This window comes from Bufo gargarizans, chromosome 2 (genome assembly GCF_014858855.1).
Source record: "Bufo gargarizans isolate SCDJY-AF-19 chromosome 2, ASM1485885v1, whole genome shotgun sequence".
Taxonomy (NCBI): Eukaryota; Metazoa; Chordata; class Amphibia; order Anura; family Bufonidae; genus Bufo; species Bufo gargarizans.
In genome coordinates this window covers 201,969,503-201,995,011 of record NC_058081.1, presented here as the reverse complement: position 1 = coordinate 201,995,011, position 25,509 = coordinate 201,969,503, and the positions used below count along the sequence as shown (strand labels likewise).

Below are 25,509 nucleotides of genomic sequence, written 5' to 3'. Positions count from 1 at the left end.
TATAACGTCCAGGTAAAAGCCTCTGCCGTCTATCGGAACTTGCTCCCGGTTTTCTTACTGCGGTCGGATGGATCCTTTGTTTGCAGCTGTGGATCACCTGTTGGCAGCTTAGTTTGACGACTGCACGTGATCCTGCTTGTTTAGATCCAGAATCCAGATAAGATATTCCCACCTTCCGGGCAGAAGTTTCAGATCGGCTCAGAGTTGTTCCATAATGTAATCTATGTGGTGCACTCACATATGCTTGGGGGGTCATATCAGACGCGTTTTGGGGCTAGAGTGCCCCTTTCCTCAGCCCCAGAACGCCGCTAGGCCAGCTATATGGTAGGACACGGTTTGTGACTATTTCACCTCTCCATAAGTCCGCTACCTTATACTGGATACAGTACCGGAAGAGTTTAAACTCTGCTACATTCTGATACCTTAGTTTTTCCAAGGAATTTGGGCTATTCAAACTTTTATTTATGTATTACTCATTATTTTAACATTGGGAATATTTTTAACACTGTGAAATTTTTTAAATCGTGACATCCTGTATTATTATTTTTTACAGCCATTTGTACCGAAGATTTAAGGCGGTGAGTCACAGATGATTTATGCTACAACATCTCCTCGAGTGACTGCCCTCCTCTAATCACTAGCAACATTATGCTAAGATTTTATGTCCTTGATCACTGCCAGCAATATTGTGTTAGAAATGCTATTTTAATGTGCTTCATTGTATTTACTTTTCATTCACTATCTCAATTATAATAAAAACTAGTAACCAAGTATCTTAGGAGTGCCCAGTCCTTCCATTTCCATTTCAGGTTTTATTATTCCCCTTGAAAGAGAATCAGCCGCCACATTGTTCTGTTCGTATCACAATCGAGAACACTGTCAGCTAAATTGGATATACCACTTGAGGACCCCACCAATCAACTGCTCGTATGTCCGGTTCTGAACCCTGGGAGTATGACCTAAAGGATAAAGAAATTTGTTGGGTTGTCCCAAGAATATACAGGTCCTTCTAAAAAAAATTTGCATATTGTGATAAAGTTCATTATTTTCTGTAATGTACTGATAAACATTAGACTTTCATATATTTTAGATTCATTACACACAACTGAAGTAGTTCAAGCCTTTTATTGTTTTAATATTGGTGATTTTGGCATACAGCTCATGAAAACCCCAAATTCCTATCTAAAAAAATTAGCATATTTCATCCGACCAATAAAAGAAAAGTGTTTTTAATACAAAAAAAAAGTCAACCTTAAAATAATTATGTTCAGTTCTGCACTCAATACTTGGTAGGGAATCCTTTTGCAGAAATGACTGCTTCAATGCGGCGTGGCATGGAGGCAATCAGCCTGTGGCACTGCTGAGGTGTTATGGAGGCCCAGGATGCTTCGATAGCGGCCTTAAGCTCATCCAGAGTGTTGGGTCTCGCGTCTCTCAACTTTCTCTTCCCAATATCCCACAGATTCTCTATGGGGTTCAGGTCAGGAGAGTTGGCAGGCCAATTGAGCACAGTAATACCATGGTCAGTAAACCATTTACCAGTGGTTTTGGCACTGTGAGCAGGTGCCAGGTCGTGCTGAAAAATGAAATCTTCATCTCCATAAAGCTTTTCAGCAGATGGAAGCATGAAGTGCTCCAAAATCTCCTGATAGCTAGCTGCATTGACCCTTCCCTTGATAAAACACAGTGGACCAACACCAGCAGCTGACATGGCACCCCAGACCATCACTGACTCTGGGGACTTGACACTGGACTTCAGGCATTTTGGCATTTCCCTCTCCCCAGTCTTCCTCCAGACTCTGGCACCTTGATTTCCGAATGACATGCAAAATTTGCTTTCATCCGAAAAAAAGTACTTTGGACCACTGAGCAACAGTCCAGTGCTGCTTCTCTGTAGCCCAGGTCAGGCGCTTCTGCCGCTGTTTCTGGTTCAAAAGTGGCTTGACCTGGGGAATGCGGCACCTGTAGCCCATTTCCTGCACACGCCTGTACACGGTGGCTCTGGATGTTTCTACTCCAGACTCAGTCCACTGCTTCCGCAGGTCCCCCAAGGGCTGGAATCGGTCCTTCTCCACAATCTTCCTCAGGGTCCGGTCACCTCTTCTCGTTGTGCAGCGTTTTCTGCCACACTTTTTCCTTCCCACAAACTTCCCACTGAGGTGCCTTGATACAGCACTCTGGGAACAGCCTATTCCTTCAGAAATTTCTTTCTGTGTCTTACCCTCTTGCTTGAGGGTGTCAATGATGGCCTTCTGGACAGCAGTCAGGTCGGCAGTCTTACCCATGATTGCGGTTTTGAGCAATGAACCAGGCTGGGAGTTTTTAAAAGCCTCAGGAATCTTTTGCAGGTGTTTAGAGTTAATTAGTTGATTCAGATGATTAGGTTAATAGCTTGTTTAGAGAACCTTTTCATGATATGCTAATTTTTTGAGATAGGAATTTGGGGTTTTCATGAGCTGTATGCCAAAATCATCAATATTAAGACATTAAAAGGCTTGAACTACTTCAGTTGTGTGTAATGAATCTAAAATATATGAAAGTCTAATGTTTATCACATTACAGAAAATAATGAACTTTATCACAATATGCTAATTTTTTTAGAAGGACCTGTACAACCCTTTTCTGCTTGGAGAACTTCTCTCTAATAGTAGTTCCTGCTGGCAGACCAGGCTGCTTCATAAATTAAGTACTGGACACCTACTGTGTACCTTCAACATTCCAGCTGCTGTGAAACTTCTCCCAGCATGCACACTTACTCAGCTGTTATCCTGTAGAAGTGAAAGGAGGATTCTTGTAGTTGTAGTTTCAGAACAGCTGGAGTATGGCGTACCTGTCTTGTGGTGGTCTGCTGATCACTAAGCTGGTTGTTGCCATCACTTTTTTTCAATTTCAACCTGAATATTTGGGGTTTGGGTGGAGGTAGGCTTTAACTTTAGCCAGCGACATGGTGAACTGAATCTCTTACGAACCATGGAACACTATTCATATTTAGCATGGTAAATTTATTAGGGTAGGACTAGGCTTGGCTACGGAAAGGCAGTAGAGATGTGGCCACAACGGGGCAGAAAACTGTTCTACCATGCAAGCTGCAGCTGTTTCTGTAGATCATCATTGCATATTGTTAATCGCTTTATAGATTTTTAGGTTTACTTGTGACAGTATTAATAGTTGGCATGCAATTGACAATCTGTTTTTAATGATTTGTAGAAAACCGCTTGGCCATGGATATTTTCGCCATGTCTCAAGCCTCCTGCTGGTGGACACATCTGGTCCTACCCAAAAAGCTTTAAACAGTTAAATAAATTCTTTTGCTTTTGGATTGAAATGCATGTCTGACAGGATAATACCGATAATACTGCTAATTTAGGGTGCCAGTTATCCTCCAAAGCACTTTCTTTGTGGCTTGTCACATCAGTCAGCTTGGAGAGAACCCTGGTGCTTCATCTGTCTCCATTATACACGTAAACAGTAATTATGTTCTCTATTTTCTAGGTTCACTAGTCTGTACACAATGACAGAATTTTTATGATAAACGAATAAAAGCATGGTTGAACAAAATTTCACATGCTAAAGCAGAAGCCACCTTGATGCCTGGTAGATGGGCCCGACACACGTTTGATCAAAAATGTGCGCAAAGAACTTTTTTTTTTTTTTTTTTTCATTTATAGTAGGCATAATACCAATTTCATTTAGAATGATCCCTATTTCCCAGTTCTATTGTTTGCATGTGAATTGTTGCGCAGCCATGCTTTTATTAGTTCTCTGTATGTTTTCTTTATGGATATGCAACTGTGACCATGAATGTGCTAGTCTAAATTTTCTTGTAGTTGAATTTTAATGATGCCAATATAATTTATTCATTGTTTTTAATAAAAACGTTGTGATCATTCGTTTGCGTTTTGCTGTCTCCTCTCTGTGTCTCTAAGCACCACAACTGCACATTCAAACCCACTGTCTGACATACATATCTGATGGAAGCCTAAGACTCTTGCCTAGAGGGGCTTCTGTCGCCCATACGGTACCATTGTAGAAAAAAGTGCACTGCACGATGTACACTTTTTGTGGTGGCTCTCTATTGGAAAGTGCAGTCTGCCGCACTTTCCTGCACAGATGAATATATACATATACAGGCCGGACGGTGGTGAGAAGAACACTTTTTTTTTTTTTTTTTTTTTTTTGTTCATACAATATGCAGTGTACTTCTACGGTTTCTTGCTTTTACAAAAGAGAATGATTCTTGTACTATATGTCATTCATGTTTTACCATTCACCTTTCCTATGATCTAAATGGACTTGAAACCATTCATGGATACTCTCCTGGCCACCGTGTGCGTGATGCACCCGAGGTCGCAGCGCAACACTATTGACGGATGGATTTTTTGCTACTGTTGTGGTGCAGTGTGACAACATTGACTGTCAGTAAAACAAAATGTCACGCGACACATGTCTAGCCCTAGCCCTAAGAGCTGTAGTGTAAAATGGATGTATAGAGCTAATGACCGAGCCTCTGAAGTGGCAGAAGTTACGACAGATGACTTCCTCTATCCAATGCAGCTTAAAGAGGTACTCTAGGATTTTGATTGATAATTAATGACCTACCCTGAGCATAGGCCTATCTGATTAGTGGGGGTCTTACACCTCCACACTCCTGTCAATTGGCTGTTTCCAAGTAGCTCTGGCCCTGGAAATACAGCTCCAGCTGGTTATTGCCGCACTGCTCCCACTCACTACAATGAGAGGCAATCAATACCTGATTGGCAGAGATATGATACCTCAACTGTTGCCAAGTGGCTCCTGTGCTGGAGCTGCTGAGAAACAGCTGATGGGGTTGGGGTGTCTGAGCCCTACCAAACAGGAATTGATATCCTATTCTAATGAAAGACCATCCATATTAAAATTCTGGACAACCTCTTAAGGACAAAACCTATTTTGGCCTTAAGGCTGGGTCCAGACCTGAGCGTTTTACAGCGCGTTCCCCGCCTTACTTCAGCGGGAACGCACAAAAATAGGCATTCGCTTGTCTCTGTATGCGTGATTGCAAACGTCCGTACAATCGCGCATACAGAGCGTACGCTCAGGTCTTAACCCAGCGTTAGGATGAAGCCTAGTTTTTCAAATCTGATGTGTCACTTTAGGCTAGTTTCTCATTTCCAGCATTGTGATACTCCAGCCACTTCCGGCTGAGAATGGCAGGAATTGGCCGGACACAGACTACAGCGGTTTGTGCAAAGCTGATTCTCTGCATTTTTGCCAGATCTGCCGGACCCCATCATAGCTAATGGGGCCGGTGGGCATTCCAGTTGCATTCGGCAGTGCCAGATTTGGAGAATTCCAGCAGGCTGTTCTCTCCCAGAACAGCCTACCAGAATTGCTGCCGGAGATGCAAAACTAGTGTGGTAGAAACAAATTGCAGATTTCTAAATTGGAATTTCTCTGTATTAAGGACAAATAGTGATACCTCATAAAATAGTTATTAATTAACATTCCCCATCTATATACTTTATGTTGGCATCATTTTGTAAATGTCATTTAACTTTTTTTTTTATTTTTTAGATCCGCATCCGAATTTCCACACCGCAAAAAAAAAATGGCGCATGCACTACTTTTTTGTGGTGCGGAGGCACGGACAGAGAACCCATGGAAGCACTTCTGATCCTTTCCTCCATTCCGCACCTCATTTCCCGGATTGCGGACCCATTTCCCGGATTGGGGTACACACGGACGATGCCTCCAGCAGCTGTTACCCTGGACAGACCCCATAGCCCGACTCCCCCAACCCTCCTTTCCCCAGCATACCACTCGTGTATACTAATGTTTAACCCTTTCAGGACCTCTGGTGTACATGTACGGTGGAAGTCGTGCCTTTAAACATGGCACCCACTCGTAAGTGCACCAGGTGCCATAGCCACCAGGTTTCTGCTGTTTAAAACACCAGACACCCGCGGGACATGTATGCGATCAGCCATAAGGCTGATAGTATACATTTTCCCCCTCAGATGCTGTGGTCAAATGTAACCACGGCATCTGAGCATTCCGGAAGCGGAAGCCGTGCGCTCCCGCTTCGGTAACAGTGTTTCCCGGCTGGGATCAGGGAACCTGTTACATTGCACTAATAGCCCCAGGCTTCAGAGTCTTTTAGAGGAATATACCAATACAGGCCACTAGGTGGCAGAATTGTATTGTTATATTGAAAGTGGAGTGTTCAATGATGGCTATATAGCCATCAATGGGCAATCTAATGATTGCCTGTTATAGTCAAAAAAAAATAAAAAATCGCAAGGTCATCTAAGGATTAATAGAGTATTTTAGAAAGTTGTATAACGTTTCCTTTATACCTTTGGGGTTGTCCCAGCGTGACTACTATAACCTGTCCACAGGATAGGTTGACAATTGTCATTAAGAACTATCTTCAGTGTACAGAAGACCGAGAAGTGCTGGAAGTAATAATATTGTCCCCAAATAGCCCTGATCTCAATGTCATCAAGTTTGTCTGAGATTGCATGAAGAGATTAGGATTTGAGCAAATCTAATAAAAAGATAGGATTCGTATACGTCCCAACTAATTGAAACTGAAAAACTCGCCTGAATGGAACATTGAAACAAAAAAATAATTTTTATTATGTCTTACTATTTAAAAATGAATCAAAACCTATCACTCTAAAATCGGGAAAATCAGCCTGGTGTTAACTCCCAACGCTGAAGGTAGGGCACTCAGATTGTGTAATTTTGGTCTAGAGACTGAGTGCTTCTCAACCCTATCCACATTAGCAACACTGTAGCACAGTTATCAAGCCACAGAGTTACTATTCTGTTGCCACACAACATGCATAACAGCAATTGACATAGGCAGGCGCTTTTGTAGCTGCCTATGAGATCCTTACTATAGGAGCTATTGTCATGAGTGTCCAGGTTCACATTATGACCAGTGGATCACTTGCCGTCACAGCGCCGAGTTGCTGTGGAGTTGAATGTTGTACACCTCACCTAATATTCGCCTGCTCCTGATGAAGTGCGCAATTACCAGCGAACAGAAACGCGTAGAAAGGCTGAGAATCGTAGGTGCAGTTGAAGTAGCCGTAGGGCTTACTAGACGGGAGCGTGAGACACTAACATTGTTAGGTCTCGAGTGATCCACTGGTTATAATCAATGTGAACCTGGGTTTTCTGAGACTTTTATACTGATCAACTATCCACTAGATCAGGGGTAGGCAACCTCCGGCACGCCAGCTGTTGTGAAACTACAACTCCCAGCATGCATACTTGATCTTTTTTAATAACTTACATAGAAATGAATGGAGCATACTGGGAATTGTAGTTTCACAACAGCTGGAGTGCCGAAGGTTGCTGATCCCTGCATTAGATGGATCATTACTATCTGACACCTGGGACCAGCGCTTTCAGTAGCACCACAGCTTTCTCAAAGCTTTTCCTTGGCCATGTAACGTTCCGTTCATCGGTAGCATGCCCTAAGTGCAGCTCAGCCTCATTGAAGTGAATGGAGCGGATCTGCAATACCAAGTGTGAGCTGTGCCTTCTGAAATGACCCACAGGATCCCTGTTGATCAGATACTGATGACCTATCCAAAGGATAGGTCATCAGTATAAAAGTCACCAAAACTTTTTCAAACTAAGAAAATTTTAAAGATTTTTTTATTTTATTTTATTTTTATTCATTTCTTTTTAATCCCTATTGGTTTCCTGTACAGGTGAAGTGAAGAAGTGCAATGTATTGATCCAGGAGTGGTGACTTCACTCCACAAGTTGACCTTGTAAAAGGACTATGTATAGACATGGCAGATTCTGCAGCAATGTTTTTGGTATAACAGAGCATACACCAGTCATAGTTTACAAGACTAGCTGCCTTGAAGTGTTTAGTCGGTCTATTCTGCCTCTCTGTACAGTCTCAGAACTTCCCAGCCATTCCTTATGCCAGTATAAACGCAGAGTGCTGGGTCTCGGGTTACACGAGCTGGTTTTTGGCTGGGACCTAGAAAGCTGCACACATTCAGCCTGAAGGGCACAGAGGACGGAAGGCAGCAGCTGCGTAGCCGTGTGTATGCTTTTGTACCAGCTTGTGGATCCCTGAAAAAGTGTAATTAACAGGTGAGTTCCTACTATGACTTTTCTCTATAGCACATTGTTAGGATGTTGACTGTTACAGTATTTCTGTTTGTATTGTCGCATTCTTTTATAGATCATAGTAAGAAATTTGCTTTGTACACAGTTGGTACTATTCCAGCTGTCTTTCCTGGAGGAAAAGCTGTGGACTAGACTTGGACCTTGTACGACTCTTTGGAAATTTCACTAGTTTACCTTTTGTAATGGGTATCCTGGTATCTGTCCTTGTTTAGCTAATGTTTATAGTGTAAGTCCCCCTTAGGTTTACCAACATTGTATGCTTCCAAGAATAATGCAATCCCTAAAGAGGTTATCCCATGAAAAGTATTACTATACTAAAGAGCAGGGAGTTTCAAATGAAGTATTTTGTCATATACATGGAATAAAAATACATCAGGACTTACCACAGTTATTCATTCTGTGGGATGGTTTTAAATCCTGACCGGCAGGTGGGTCCTGAGGACTGTAGTTGAGGATCACTGGTCTAGAACTTCTCTTGACCTGCACTGTACCTGTTAACTGCCTTTAAGGAAATGACAACCTGAAAACGCTTTGCTATATTCTTATAGCCCTCTCCTCCTTTGTGGGCCTCAACTAGTTTCATTTTAAGAGTGTTAGGCAGCTCCTCTGGATAGATCATCAGTATCTGACCGGCGGGGGTCCGACACCCGGGACCCCTGCTGATCAGCTGTTTGAGAAGGTAGCAGCGCTCCAGCAGTGCCGCGGCCTTCTCACTGTTTACCGCAGGCCGAGTGACGTCACGACTAGTATCACTGGCCTGGGCGGGGCTAAGCTCCAGGGGCTAAGCTGCGATAAACGGTGAGAATGCCACCGCGCTGCTGGAGCGCCATTGCCTTCTCAAACAGCTGATCTGCATGGGTCCCGGGTGTCAGACCCCCGCCGGTCAGATGCTGATGATCTATCCAGAGGATAGATCATCAGTTAAAACAAACTGTAGAACCCCTTTAACCCTAACAGACTATTTAAGTAATCTGAGTGATCAAATCTTGAGTTCCCATATTTTTGCAAGGTACTCTTTTTCTCACTCCAATATTGTAACAAACCAAAATAATACACTGATGCTGCTTAAAATGTTGAAAAGTGTGTTTCCTCTTTAACATTATGCCTTTTGGAGATAATTTCCAAAAGTTCTCCATTCTGAACACATACTCACTCAACCAAGCTAAGCATGCATATGTATGTAGGAAAGGGTGTGTGGAAAGATACCTGTTGCCTGATCTAATGTGTATGGCCAGCCTTAGACTATGAATTCCTGCATATTTATCAGTAGCCATTAAAATGTAAGCTTAGGAAATCCCCTGTCCATATGACCTTGTTTAGAGCATAAGGACATCATAGAGGTAGCCTCGCACTCAGCGTTCTTCAAAAGAATAACATGCTCCAGGTTAATTTGTGGCATGCTATCTTGCAGAGTGGGTTCCGCCTATATCAACCCAGGAAATTAATTTGTAAGAAGAGTCCAAATATCCAATGAAGTATAAAGGTGGCCATACACATTAGTCTGAAGTTGATCAAAATGTACATTCATCTGTTGAAATTTGATAATGAATGATCATTTTAGTCTAAAGATGATAGACCATTATCATCTGAAAAGGGGTCGTCTTTCTATGAAGGAACATTCCCAGAAAGATTTTTCATTCATCGCTCGACTTGATTGAACGTGTATGGGCAAGTTTGAACAACTGTAACTGCAAATATAGACTAAAATGGGTATGGCCTGGTCTGTAAAAGGACAGTTTGTTCAACTGCTGTTGAACCATCAACCAACTTGTATCTAATGTGTATGGCCACCTAAGGCTAGCTTCACACTAGCATTCAGATCTGAAAGGCTGGTATTTGTCCAGCCTGTTCACAACATATTTGCCGGGTTATGGCCGAATATCCACCGGTCTCCATGATAATTAATGGGGCCAGATAGAATTCATATGGCTTCCAGAAATGCTAGATCCAGAAAGGCCCGAAAGGCTGTTGCCTGCCGATCTCCCAAATGCTAGTGTGAAACTAGCCTTAAGCTGCTTTACTTGGAGCACATAAACCGAAAACAGCACTGTTATGACACACAGGCGTTTCTCAAACTGTAGAAGGGCTGCATGCCGAAACGCTGCTGCTGTTTATTGTCAGTGACTGATCGTATGGTTATTTCCTGTATGTAGAGCAGGATCAGGAAGAGGAGAAAAGAAATGGTAATTGTCAGAACATCATGGACAAGGTGGATATGATTAAAATAAATAATCTTTACAGCCTTGTGAACGTATTTAAAATGAAAATATAGACTGAACAATCCCTTTAAGTTCTCCTTTGGACTACATGTTGATTAGATGCTCCTTAAGTATACATCCTGCTGTTTTACACACTTTTAGTCTTCCTTCACCTAGTCTGTATTGAATTTGAAGTTTTGCTTCTCTCTAACCTTTCACATACTTGGACTTCATCCAAGTCTTCCATGTGAAGATAAATTTACAAGTCGGTCATGTTCTTTTTGAAAGGGTATGTGGTTATAGTATGAAGAGCATAAACAGACTAAAAGGACATGCTAAAATATTTCTTGTGGTATGTGCCAGGGTACAGTACATCAATTTAATTTATAAAATATAAAAATGGGTACAATATAATCCAACTTCTAAAATCATGTATAAGATTTTGTAGATATAGGCAATAGTTCATGTTAGGGATGGCAAAATCGCCAGCTTTTGGGCAACAGCACGTCTTAGAGGGAGTTCCATGCTCCAAATCCCACTCTTAGTTTGGGGGGTACTAACTTTCCTTGGGGAGAGAGCACCTTAATCAGAGTGAGGATACTTCTAGGCCATAGATGCTCCTCTGGAATTCTGGGAAGAAAATGATGCAAATGCGCTCTTAAGAAGCTCTGCCTCTAATGCCACCAGATGTAAGGCAGCTATCCTATAAGTCAATGTTCGACCCTTTAAATAGATCCTACTCAGAACGGTGCGCTACTAAGAAAGAGCGGCTCTTACTCTTGTGGATCTGGTCCATCCATACAGTACATGGTCAACCATTCATTTGAATGGCTGGCATTTTGGTGAATAAATTAGACATTGCATTGAAGTGCTGTCGTATTTCTCCCAAAAGCAGACTCACTTGGGCATTGAATATACATGGCATTGTGTCAGTTATACAAAACCACAGCGACGGCGTAGCCTGCGATCACAGTGTTAAAGATCTGTCTTGGCTATGTGGATCAAATTGCTTTTCTTTTCTGTGAAGGTCACAAGATGGCAGAAGCTCACCAGGCTGTAGCCTTCCAGTTTACTGTGACACCTGATGGAATTGATCTACAGTTGGGTCGTGATGTAATGCGACATCTCTACTTATCTGGCCTGATTGCCTGCAGAAAACGCCTGATCACACTCAAGGTGAATGGGAATACTGTGCTGTTCTGTGACCAAGGGGTGTGTGTGTATATATAGAACACATGAGCCATCAATATACAGTATGTTATCAAGGCATGGATAGAGATATAAATACATAAGCCTTCATAACATTCATTTCTATGGCACCATGAACACTTGCATATTCACATGGCTGTTCTTCATATTATAGAACATGTCCTGTTCTGGTCCATATTGCAATTGAGAATAGTCCTTTCTATCGATGGGAGTGAGAAAAATGCAGATTGCACACAGAATGTATTGAGGATACTTTGAGGACCAAAATACGGACACGGCCGCGACCATGAAACTTAGTGATGTGCCCTAGCAAGCAATGTGAAACGTCTGCACAATGTCAGGCAGCAGCTCCCAGACTGCCTTTAAGTTTGAGAACTAGTCTATTACCCTTAAGAATGTCTCTCCTTAAATGTCTATTTGCAGAGCTCTGTACTTAGTGGTGTATATCCTGCCAGCCCTTCCACATGGTTTGCAGTTGTAGCTGTGACGCTTGGCTCTTTATATGGGAAAGTGGATATATCATTTGGACTCATTTCCAAGATCAGCAACCTTTTACCTGGACAGTAAGTTACCATAGTGCAACAAATCAGAGCTATCTGGCCATCGATCCTTATGGCAGCGAATGAATCCCCTTCACTGTGCTGATTGCCTGATGAACACAGGGAACTGCCGCCGGTCCCATTCATGCCATATACCATCACTTTATACGTTCGGAAAACCTTTTTTAATATAAATTTGTTGGAAACACAGTTTTAGTGTATTTAGTCCCAAGAAATGGTAAGAAATGTGTTATTCTGGTACGGTTTATCAACTGTATATGTCAAAACTATCAAACTATATCTGAAATCCATAGTGAAGCTTTTGTCAAATCCAATTAAAGTGAAATAACGAGTAATAATGGAATAATATTAAAATAATATAATAAAAATAAAATAAGATTTATATATTATCATTGCTAACAACCACTATATTATCTGATCTTAAAATATTTATTGACTGCATTCTCCTTAGGCCTCTTTCACATGACCGTATGGCTTTTTCAGTGTTTTGCGGTCCGTTTTTTTTGTTTCCGTTGTGTTTCTGTTCCGTTTTTCTGTATGGCATATATACAGTAATTACATAGAAAAAATTGGGCTGGGCATGACATTTTCAATAGATGGTTCCGCAAAAACGGAACAGACATGGAAGACATACGGATGCATTTCCGTATGTGCTTCGTTATTTTTTCGGACCCATTGACTTGAATGGAGCCATGGAATGTGATTTGCGGCTAATACTAGTACATGTTCTCTCTTTCAATGGAATGGAAAAACGGAAACGGAATGCATACGGAGTACATTCTGTTGTTTTTTTTTTTGCGGACCCGTTTATACGGAACGCAAAAAACGGCCTGTAAACGGGAAAAAAAAAAGTTGTGTGAAAGAGGCCTTAGTAATATGCTCAGCTATAACATAGCCTGATGTGTAGACTGGTTGGACTTGCCTGTCACTTCTCCAGTGATTCCCCATGTAATAACAATTCTGGGGCATCTATACTTATTAGAACTCATGCACACGGCCGTGGTCATATTGCGGTCTGCAATACACGGGCACCGGCTGTGTGCTACCCGCATCACGGATGCGGACCCATTCACCGGAACGGAGGCACGGATCGGAAGCACTATGGAGTACTTCCGTGGGTTTTTTGTCCGTGCCTCCGCACCGCAAAAAAAGTAGTGCATGGACTACTTTTTAGGTACGGATCGTGGACCCCATTTAAGTGAATGGATTCGCGATCCGCATGCGGTGGCCCGCAATTTGCATTGCGCACCTCAATTTGCAGTCCGCAGCACGGATCCGGCCAGCACACGTTTGTGTGCATGAGCCCTTACTCTGTGTTGTGCTATAAATCTGTTTGCTAAGCTATTATAATAAACACCATCAAGGTCCCTTGTATTCATGAGAAGAGCACTCCTCCCTCACCAGTGACTGAAGCCAGCCATATACAATGCATTCAGAAAGCTTTTAGGCCTCGTCCACTCTTTAGGCCTCGTCCATTTTTCAGGGACGTGTGCTATCCGCATTTTCCACGGACAGCACATGTACCCATTACTTTAAATGTGTCTGTTCACATTTCAGTATTCTTTTTTTTACTGACCTTGGGTCAGTAAAAAAAATCACGGAAACATGTACTACTTTGATCCGTGTTCCGGACCAAGCACACCCATTGAAGTCTGTGGGTCCGTGAAAATTATGGACACAACACGGATGACATCCGTGGTGCGTCTGTTTTTCATGAAGACAGATAGAAAATGCTCTTGAAATTAAGATACAGCTGAACAACGTCTATAAATTACAGATGACACATAGAGGGCAAAAGCGGACACACTGACCCATCACAGAAAATACACGGATGCTTTTTTTCACGGACGTAACACTGACACAGAAGTGTGGACGAGGCGTTACTTTTTCACATTTTATTGCGATGCGGTCTTGTGCTAAAAAAAAAAATCCAGTTCATAGCTCCGAATGGAGAGTGAATCTAATCTTTTAGGCCCCTTTCACACGGGCGATATTTCAGCGCGGGTGCAATGCGTGAGTTGAACGCATTGCACCCGCACTGAATCCTGACCCATTCATTTCTATAGGGCTATGCACACAAGCAGTGATTTTCACGAATCACTTGTGCGTTGAGTGAAAATCGCAGAATGCTCTATATTCAGCGTTTTTCACGCAACGCAGGCCCCATAGAAGTGAATGGGGCCGCGTGAAAATCACAAGCATCCGCAAGCAAGTGCGGATGCGGTGCGATTTTCACGCATGGTTGCTAGGTGACGATCGGGCTGGGGATTCGATCTGTATTATTTTCCCTTATAAATTGGTTATAATGGAAAATAATAGCATTCTAAATACAGAATGCAAAGTAAAACAGTGATGGAGGGGTTAAAAATAAAAAAATTAACTTACCGAGTCCACTCAATCGCGTAGTTGCGGATCTCTTCTGTAATGTTGAGCTGCCGGCTAAGGGTCTGTGGTGACCACACATCACATGATCCAATCACATGGTCCCTCACCATGGTGATGGACCATGTGATGAGCACAGTGACGTCATCAAAGGTCCTATTCCTGTGCAAGTGGATTAAGGCGAGTTAAATTATTATTATTATTTTTTTGAACCCCTCCAGCCCTATTGTACTATGCATTCTGTATTCAGAATGCTATTATTTCCCCTAACCATGTTATAAGAGAAAATAATACAATCTACAGAACACCTAACCCAAACCCGAACTTCTGTGAAGAAGTTCGGGTTTGGATACCAAACATGCCGATTTTTCTCATGCGTGTGCAAAACGCATTACAATGTTTTGCACTCACGCAGGAAAATTGCGCATTTTCCCACAACGCACCCGCATCTTATCCGGGCAAAAAACATGACGCCCGTGTGAAAGAGGCCTTAGGGTGAATAGGAGCAGGGATAAAAGATCCCGTGTACTATCCCCCTAATGCCCTGGGCGAGATTTCCACGCGGGTGCAATGCGTGAGGTGAATGCATTGCACCCGCACTAAATACGGACCCATTCATTTCTATGGGGCTGCACACATGAGCGGTGATTTTCACGCATCACTTGTGCGTTGCGTGAAAATCGCAGCATGCTCCTCTTTGTGCGTTTTTCACGTAACGCCGGACCCATAGAAATGAATGGGGTTGCGTGAAAATCGCAAGCATCCGCAAGCAAATGCGAATGCGGTGCGATTTTCACACACAGTTGTTAGGTGACAATCGGGGTGGGGACCCAATCATTATTATTTTCCCTTATAACATGGTTATAAGGGAAAATAATAGCATTCTGAATACAGAATGCATAGTACAATTGGGCTGGAGGGGTTAAAATAATAATAATAATAATTTAACTCCCCTTAATCCAGTTGTTTGCGCAGCCGGCATCTCTTCTGTCTGTCTTTTGTGAGGAATAGGACCTTTGATGATGTCACTACGTTCATCACATGGTCCATCACATGATCCATCGCCATGGTGATGGATCATGTGACGGACCATGTGATGAGCGCAGTGATGTCATCAAAGGTCCTATTCCTCCCAAAAGAAGACAGAAGAGATGCTGGCTGCGCAAACAAGTGGATTAAGATGAGTTTAATTCATTTTTTTTTTTTTTTTTTTTTAACCCCTCCAGCCCTATTGTACTATGCATTCTGTATTCAGAATGCTATTATTTTCCCTTATAACCATGTTATAAGGCAAAATAATACAATCTACACAACCTTGAACCCAAACCTGAACTTCTGTGAAGAAGTTAGGGTATGAGTACCACATTCAGTTTTTTATCACACTCGTGCAAAACGCATTGCACCCGCGCAATAAAAACTGAACAACGGAACGCAATCGCAGTCAAAACTGACTGCAATTGCGTACCTACTCGCGCGGGACACATCCGGACCTAATCCAGACACGCTCGTCTGCAAGGGGCCTAAGGGGTCTAATAGTTAAAAGTACCAATTTATAAAGTTTCAATCACCCACTTTTACATGCAAAAATATATAAACAATAAAAAAATTTACATATTAGGTATCCCCGCGTTCCAAAATGTCTGAACTAATAAAATATTTTAAAAAAAAATCCTGTACTGAAAACGCCGTAACGGGGGGAAAAAAAAAAAAAACGCGCAATTCGATTTTTTTTTTTGTCATCTTGTCCCCCCAAAAAGTTAAATAACAGTAATCAAAAAGACAAACATGCCACAAAAATTATACCAATAAAAAAATAGTTTGTTACGCTAAAAACAAGTCCTCATACAGCTCTGTACACCGAAATATAAAAAAGTTATGGCTGTCAGAATATGGCAATGCAAAGAAATTTTTTGCAAAACAAAAAAAAACTATACTAGTTTGGTATCGCTGCATTTGTATTGATCCACAGAACGGGATGTCAGGTCATTTTTAGCGCACAGTGAACGCTGTGATGCCAAAAACCTTGTCGGAATTCAGTTTTTTTTGCCACACACAGAATTTTTTTTTTCCTGTTTTCCAATACGAAATATAGTAAATTAAACGGTGGCAATAAAAAATGCATCTTGTCCAGCAAAAAAAAAGCCCTCATATAACTATTTGAAGGGAAAAATAAAAAAAGTTATGGTTATTGGAATGTAGGGTGGAAAAATCCAAAATGCAAAAATGAAAATAGGCCTTGATCTTAAGGGGTTAAAGACATCAGTCTTGTTACCAAAACAGCATTGTGTCCCAGCCCTGTTCCTTCCTTGTTTTGTTTCTGTTTTCATGTGTTTATAATCCTCGTGGCCACTACCTTGCAGCAGGTTATCTGCGCTGTAATGAGTTATCACTTGCCGTTGTAGACCACGTTCTGCTTTGTATGAATCAGTTTCAGTGTTTTCTTTTGCCCTTCTTGTCTTCATCTGTCTGAGCAGAGCTGTCACGTCTCCCGTGTCCCGAACTGTGGCAAGTGCTGTTATATTCTCATCAGGAGTTTGGGTCTCTGGGATCCTTGTCTATCGTCAAGTTCTCCGCATGCTTCTTTCATACCATGGCTGGATGTTTGAGCCACATGGGAAAAGGAGTTTGAAAACCAAAATTTGGGGAGTAAGTGTATAAGTCTTAATTATTTTTTTTTCTAATTTATAATTTTCTTCTTGTTCGCCCCATGGTTAACGTTCATTTTTTCTTTTACCCCTTCCCATCCACACCATATAAAATAAATGCTAATGCCAGAATCCTTGTGAAGACCATTATTAAGGGCAACGCAAGCTCCTGCACTCAGTGCTATGGGCATGACCATGCTGTCACATGTCAGACTGGCAATCAGCCCTGTTCTTATGAATATACCAAACTCATAAGTTTGTTGCATTCCTTCAGTGCTCCTATTGGCCAAACTGCATCATTTTTTGTGACATTTTAGCTGCTAGTGCAGCGAGCCCAGGAAGGTGAGCGGAGGATAGGAGGAGTGGTAATAGTGCAGCGAGCCCAGGAAGGGGAGCGGAAGATAGGAGGAGTGGTAATAGTGCAGTGAGCCCAGGAAGGGGAGCGGATAGGAGGAGTGGTAATAGTGCAGCGAGCCCAGTAAGGGGATCAGAAGATAGGAGTGGTGGTAATAGTGCAGCGAGCCCAGGAAGGGGAGCGAAGGATAGGAGGAGTGGTAATAGTGCAGCGAGCACAGGAAGGGGAGCGAAGGATAGGAGGAGTGGTAATAGTGCAGCGAGCACAGGAAGGGGAGCGAAGGATAGGAGGAGTGGTAATAGTGCAGCGAGCCCAGGAAGGGGAGCGGAAGATAGGAGGTGTGGTAATAGTGCAGTGAGCCCAGGAAGGGGAGCGAAGGATAGGAGGAGTGGTAATAGTGCAGTGAGCCCAGGAAGGGGAGCGGAAGATAGGAGGAGTGGTAATAGTGCAGTGAGCCCAGGAAGGGGAGCGAAGGATAGGAGGAGTGGTAATAGTGCAGTGAGCCCAGGAAGGTGAGCGGAGGATAGGAGGAGTGGTAATAGTGCAGCGAGCCCAGGAAGGGGAGCGGAAGATAGGAGGAGTGGTAATAGTGCAGTGAGCCCAGGAAGGGGAGCGAAGGATAGGAGGAGTGGTAATAGTGCAGTGAGCCCAGGAAGGGGAGCGGAGGATAGGAGGAGTGGTAATAGTGCAGCGAGCCCAGGAAGGGGAGCGGAAGATAGGACGAGTGGTAATAGTGCAGCGAGCCCAGGAAGGGGAGCGAAGGATAGGAGGAGTGGTAATAGTGCAGTGAGCCCATGAAGGGGAGCGAAGGATAGGAGGAGTGGTAATAGTGCAGTGAGCCCAGGAAGGGGAGCGAAGGATAGGAGGAGTGGCAATAGTGCAGCGAGCCCAGGAAGGTGAGCGGAGGATAGGAGGAGTGGTAATAGTGCAGTGAGCCCAGGAAGGGGAGCGGATAGGAGGAGTGGTAATAGTGCAGCGAGCCCAGTAAGGGGATCAGAAGATAGGAGTGGTGGTAATAGTGCAGCGAGCCCAGGAAGGGGAGCGAAGGATAGGAGGAGTGGTAATAGTGCAGCGAGCACAGGAAGGGGAGCGAAGGATAGGAGGAGTGGTAATAGTGCAGCGAGCCCAGGAAGGGGAGCGGAAGATAGGAGGTGTGGTAATAGTGCAGTGAGCCCAGGAAGGGGAGCGAAGGATAGGAGGAGTGGTAATAGTGCAGTGAGCCCAGGAAAGGGAGCGGAAGATAGGAGGAGTGGTAATAGTGCAGTGAGCCCAGGAAGGGGAGCGAAGGATAGGAGGAGTGGTAATAGTGCAGTGAGCCCAGGAAGGTGAGCGGAGGATAGGAGGAGTGGTAATAGTGCAGCGAGCCCAGGAAGGGGAGCGAAGGATAGGAGGAGTGGTAATAGTGCAGTGAGCCCAGGAAGGTGAGCGGAGGATAGGAGGAGTGGTAATAGTGCAGTGAGCCCAGGAAGGTGAGCGGAGGATAGGAGGAGTGGTAATAGTGCAGCGAGCCCAGGAAGGGGAGCGGAAGATAGGAGGAGTGGTAATAGTGCAGCGAGCCCAGGAATGGGAGCGAAGGATAGGAGGAGTGGTAATAGTGCAGCGAGCCCAGGAAGGGGAGCGAAGGATAGGAGGAGTGGTAATAGTGCAGTGAGCCCAGGAAGGGGAGCGAAGGATAGGAGGAGTGGTAATAGTGCAGTGAGCCCAGGAAGGTGAGCGGAGGATAGGAGGAGTGGTAATAGTGCAGCGAGCCCAGGAAGGGGAGCGAAGGATAGGAGGAGTGGTAATAGTGCAGCGAGCCCAGGAAGGGGAGCGGAATATAGGAGGAGTGGTAATAGTGCAGCGAGCCCAGGAAGGGGAGCGAAGGATAGGAGGAGTGGTAATAGTGCAGAGAGCCCAGGAAGGGGAGCGAAGGATAGGAGGAGTGGTAATAGTGCAGTGAGCCCAGGAAGGTGAGCGGAGGATAGGAGGAGTGGTAATAGTGCAGCGAGCCCAGGAAGGGGAGCAGAAGATAGGAGGAGTGGTAATAGTGCAGCGAGCCCAGGAAGGGGAGCGAAGGATAGGAGGAGTGGTAATAGTGCAGTGAGCCCAGGAAGGTGAGCGGAGGATAGGAGGAGTGGTAATAGTGCAGTGAGCCCAGGAAGGTGAGCGGAGGATAGGAGGAGTGGTAATAGTGCAGCGAGCCCAGGAAGGGGAGCGGAAGATAGGAGGAGTGGTAATAGTGCAGCGAGCCCAGGAAGGGGAGCGAAGGATAGGAGGAGTGGTAATAGTGCAGCGAGCCCAGGAAGGGGAGCGAAGGATAGGAGGAGTGGTAATAGTGCAGTGAGCCCAGGAAGGGGAGCGAAGGATAGGAGGAGTGGTAATAGTGCAGCGAGCCCAGGAAGGGGAGCAGAAGATAGGAGGAGTGGTAATAGTGCAGCGAGCCCAGGAAGGGGAGCGAAGGATAGGAGGAGTGGTAATAGTGCAGTGAGCCCAGGAAGGTGAGCGGAGGATAGGAGGAGTGGTAATAGTGCAGTGAGCCCAGGAAGGTGAGCGGAGGATAGGAGGAGTGGTAATAGTGCAGCGAGCCCAGGAAGGGGAGCGGAAGATAGGAGGAGTGGTAATAGTGCAGCGAGCCCAGGAAGGGGAGCGAAGGATAGGAGGAGTGGTAATAGTGCAGCGAGCCCAGGAAGGGGAGCGAAGGATAGGAGGAGTGGTAATAGTGCAGTGAGCCCAGGAAGGGGAGCGAAGGATAGGAGGAGTGGTAATAGTGCAGTGAGCCCAGGAAGGTGAGCGGAGGATAGGAGGAGTGGTAATAGTGCAGCGAGCCCAGGAAGGGGAGCGAAGGATAGGAGGAGTGGTAATAGTGCAGCGAGCCCAGGAAGGGGAGCGGAATATAGGAGGAGTGGTAATAGTGCAGCGAGCCCAGGAAGGGGAGCGAAGGATAGGAGGAGTGGTAATAGTGCAGCGAGCCCAGGAAGGGGAGCGAAGGATAGGAGGAGTGGTAATAGTGCAGTGAGCCCAGGAAGGGGAGCGAAGGATAGGAGGAGTGGTAATAGTGCAGAGAGCCCAGGAAGGTGAGCGGAGGATAGGAGGAGTGGTAATAGTGCAGCGAGCCCAGGAAGGGGAGCGAAGGATAGGAGGAGTGGTAATAGTGCAGCGAGCCCAGGAAGGGGAGCGGAATATAGGAGGAGTGGTAATAGTGCAGCGAGCCCAGGAAGGGGAGCGAAGGATAGGAGGAGTGGTAATAGTGCAGTGAGCCCAGGAAGGGGAGCGGATAGGAGGAGTGGTAATAGTGCAGCGAGCCCAGGAAGGGGAGCGAAGGATAGGAGGAGTGGTAATAGTGCAGTGAGCCCAGGAAGGGGAGCGGATAGGAGGAGTGGTAATAGTGCAGCGAGCCCAGGAAGGTGAGCGGAGGGGGAACATGTTGGCCATAACCCCTTGCTCACAGTTCATTCCTTATAGTAAATCCGGTTCCACCCCTCCCACCCCCACTCTTTTTCTCACAATTTAAAGGAAATCTGTCACGACAATTCTGAACTATTATCTGCAGTAATACGAGCCGTGCTGCACATAAGGATTCAGACTGCCCCCCCGTTCCTCTGTTGTCAGTGATCAAGCCTGTGCTGAAATACATTGTCAGGACTGCTGTGCTAACATAACGGAGAGGACTTCTGTGTGCATACACTGCAGTCCCGACAACGTATTTCAGTGCTGACAGCGGCAGTGGGAAAATAAAATTAGCAGTTTGGATGACTTATGTGCAGGAATACCCATTTATTACTGCAGATACCAGTAATAGTCCAAGTGACAGATTCAACTTGGGAAAATTGTTGAGAAGGTCAAAAAATTGAAAAATATGGGGCAAATATAGTGTGCACCATATGTCATGACTTTTTAATGCCAAACATTAAAGCATTAATAAATTCCCCACCTTCATTGTGAATACAGGTACGGCTACTTTCACATCTGTGTTTTTGCTGGATCCGGCAGGGGATCAGCATAAACGCATCAGTTCAATAATACAACCATCTGCATCCATTCAGAACGGATCCGGTTTTATTATTTCCAAAATGAACAAGACGGATCCGTCACTAAAACCATTGTAAGTCAATGGGTAACGCATCCGTTTTTTTTGTGTCTGGAAAACAAAACAAACGGATGCGTCACCCTTTTTTTTTTACACTAGAAAATTTGCTTCCATGTGGGTATACAGTACATTGAGCTTGGGCACTTTATTAAATTATGTATTGGTGTATAGCAGGGGAAGGCAGGCACTCCAACTGTTGTGAAACTACAACTCCCAGCATGCACACTTGCTCTGCTCTTCTAAGAACTCTCATTGAAATGAATGGAGCATGTCTGTATTATCTGTTTAATAAAGAACTATTATTTTTATTGGATATATATCCTTGTCATTTTCAATGAGGTGTTACTTGGGTATATACTGTCTTTTAGACTGTGTATTAAGGCGAGATGAGACTCAGTCCCGACCAGCAGCCGGCTAGGAAACAGCGAGGACGCCAGTGCTCACTCATCTACTGCAGTGCATGGGAGCTCCTGAAATAGCGGGGACCAGTGTGCTATGCAGTTTCCCGGCCACCTCGTGGTCAGGACTTTTTCATCTCACCTTAGTAACAGTGAGATGAGACAGCTCCTTTAGGCTAGGTCTACATGACGACATTTGTCGCGCGACATTTTGTTGCACTAATGTCGCGCGACAATTTTTATAATGACAGTCTATGGTGTCGCACTGCAACATGTGACATACTGCGACTGCGACTGCGACGCGACAGTCGCAGAAAATCCATTCGAGAAAAAAATGTCGTCGTGTAGACCTAGCCTAAGGCCTCATGCACACGGACGTTTTTTTTCACGGTCCGCAAAACGGGGTTCCGTTGGTCCGTGATCCGTGACCGTTTTTCCGTCCGTGGGTCTTCCTTGATTTTTGGAGGATCCACGGACATGAAAAAAAAGTCGTTTTGGTGTCCGCCTGGCCGTGCGGAGCCAAACGGATCCGTCCTGAATTACAATGCAAGTCAATGGGGACGGATCCGTTTGATGTTGACACAATATGGTGCCATTTCAAACGGATCCGTCCCCATTGACTTTCAATGTAAAGTCTGGAGTTCTGTTATACCATCGGATTGGAGTTTTCTCCAATCCGATGGTATATTTTAACTTGTAGCGTCCCCATCACCATGGGAACGCCTCTATGTTAGAATATACTGTCGGATATGAGCTACATCGTGAAACTCATTTCCGACAGTATATTCTAACACAGAGGCGTTCCCATGGTGATGGAGACGCTTCAGGTTAGAATATACAAAAAAACTGTGTACATGACTGTCCCCTGCTGCCTGGCAGGTGCTGCCAGGCAGCAGGGGGCAGACCCCCCCCCCCTGTTTTTAACTCATTGGTGGCCAGTGGGCCCCCCCTCCCCTGTTGTTAACTCGTTGGTGGCCAGTGTGCGCACCCCCCTCCCTCCCTCCCTCTATTGTAATAATAGCATTGGGGCCAGTGTGCGCGCCCCCCCAACCCCCCCCCCCTCCCTCCCTCTATTGTAATAATAGCATTGGGGCCAGTGTGCGCGCCCCCCCTCCCTCTATTGTAATAATAGCATTGGGGCCAGTGTGCGCCAACCCCCCCCCCCCGATCATCGGTGGCAGCGGAGTAGAAGATTCATACTTACCTGGCTGCTGGCTGCTGCGATCTCTGTGTCCGGCCGGGAGCTCCTCCTACTGGTAAGTGACAGGTCTGTGCGGCGCATTGCTGTCACTTACCAGTAGGAGGAGCTCCCGGCCGGACGCAGACATCGCAGCAGCCAGCAGCCAGGTAAGTATGAAAATCTTCTACTCCGCTGCCACCGATGATCGCGGGGGGGGGGGGGGGGGGTGCGCACACTGGCCCCAATGCTATTATTACAATAGAGGGAGGGAGGGGGGGGGTTGGGGGGGTGCGCACACTGGCCCCAATGTATTAAAACAATAGAGGGAGGGAGGGGGGGGGGTTGGGGGGGGGCTGCGCACACTGGCCCCAATGTATTAAAACAATAGAGGGAGGGAGGGAGGGGGGTGCGCACACTGGCCACCAACGAGTTAACAACAGGGGAGGGGGGGGCCGCACAATGATATTCAAACTGGGGAGGGGGGGGGGGGTCTGCCCCCTGCTGCCTGGCAGCCCTGATCTCTTACAGGGGGATATGATAGTACAATTAACCCCTTCAGGTGCCGCACCTGATGGGGTTAATTGTACTATCATATCCCCCTGTAAGAGATCGGGTGCTGCCAGGCAGCAGGGGGCAGTCTTGTACACAGTTTGTAGTGTATTCTAACTAGAAGCGTCCCATCACCATGGGAACGCCTCTGTGTTAGAATATACTGTCGGATCTGAGTTTTCACGAAGTGAAAACTCAGCTCTGAAAAAGCTTTTATGCAGACGGATCTTCGGATCCGTCTGTATGAAACTAAAACCTACGGCCACGGATCACGGACACGGATGCCAATCTTGTGTGCATCCGTGTTCTTTCACGGACCCATTGACTTGAATGGGCCCGTGAACCGTTGGCCGTGAAAAAAATAGGACAGGTCATATTTTTTTCACGGCCAGGAAACACGGCTCACGGATGCGGCTGCCAAACGGTGCATTTTCCGATTTTTCCACGGACCCATTGAAAGTCAATGGGTCCGTGAAAAAAAACGGAAAACGGCACAACGGCCACGGATGCACACAACGGTCGTGTGCATGAGGCCTTAATCTCTCCCATTTTTTTTTTATTTCAATGTGACAGGTAAATTACAAAAATGTAATTTTCCTGTTTCCTCTGCCATAGTTGTCTAGTTGTCTATTCACTGTACTTCCTTTAATTCCTTTTAGCCTTAAAGGGGTTCTTAAGGTTTTATTTTATTTTATTTTTTTATACTTGGGGACAAAATCATACATACCTGCTCCCCGTTGCTCTGTTCCAGTTCCATGACTCTGGGGTTCTCTTCACTGGACTCTGTGAAATTCTTCATGGACTGGGTCACATGCGCAGCTTCAGCCAAAGGTGGCATCAACGGTGACATGTCTCCAAGCGGCATGTCCCTGCTGTATCACATACCGATTGGGGACATATCACTGCTGAGACCTGTCTTTGGCTGCAAAGGTGCATGTGATGCTGCCCATGCGACAAATGACAGATAAGGACCAGAAGACAAGTGAAGGAAGCCTCAACAGAGCGGCGGGGAACAGGTAAGTATAGATTTGTCAGTAGATATTGCAGGCTGGGGTGCAAGTTTAAAAAATAAATCAGAAAACCTCCTTAATGCTCTCCTACCAAGGCATTATTTGCTCTTAGTTTGAAATTTGCCATGTCTCACAGGGCTGCATGAAGGTTATGGCTAGTCGACAGCCAATGCTCTACAGTTTCCAGATGTCTCTCCCAAGGTTGCCTGTACCACGTCTAGAAGACACTATTGACCGGGTAAGGATACCGTACATGTTCTTTCAGTACACTTGTCTACACTACTGTTTTTTAAACTAGTCCTGAGCTCTGTGGAAAAACTAGATATGGTCTCTGACAGTGAGAGCTTTACTGAACTTTATTCTTTATTTTATTTTTTTGCATGAAACCCTTACATTGCAGACATAGTGTAACACCCTAGAGTGGTGTTACCACTTCTGCATCTTGCTACTGTCTTTATTGGTCAAGCCTCATGTCATCTTATGCATTTATTACAGGTCCTCCACACTGTGCATTTCTAATGTTATGTAACTGTTCATGTAATGTGCCTGGTACCCCAGCAGGTGGCAGCAAACACGGCAGAGCTGTATTTAGATTCTACACCCCCCCCCCTCTGGAAAGAGGTGGGCGAGTCCTACTTCTTGCAGGAAGGGTGGGGCAGAAGTTCTAGTCTAGTTTACCCCCAGCTAGGGGAAGGGTGTGCAGGGGCACGTCTCTGCTGGACGTGCCCACGCCAGCCAGAGCACCTTAAGCTCTGCTGGCCATGGAGGCCAAAGCTTGAAGCCTCAGGAGCCAGGATGAAAGTTCCCTGACATAACCT

General features: G+C 45.2%; 1 protein-coding gene across 1 annotated transcript in view; it reads left to right on the top strand.

Moving 5' to 3' along the window:
- Positions 1-7,898: 7,898 nt before the first annotated feature.
- Positions 7,899-25,509, top strand: part of CPT1B (carnitine palmitoyltransferase 1B) — a 68,755-nt gene continuing 51,144 nt past the window's right edge. The window contains exons 1-5 of the mRNA XM_044279901.1: positions 7,899-8,103; positions 11,365-11,513; positions 11,970-12,109; positions 16,963-17,134; positions 24,828-24,929. Coding sequence (XP_044135836.1) covers positions 11,373-11,513; positions 11,970-12,109; positions 16,963-17,134; positions 24,828-24,929 — 555 coding nt within the window. The 5' untranslated portion in view covers positions 7,899-8,103; positions 11,365-11,372. The remainder of the gene's footprint in view (positions 8,104-11,364; positions 11,514-11,969; positions 12,110-16,962; positions 17,135-24,827; positions 24,930-25,509) is intronic.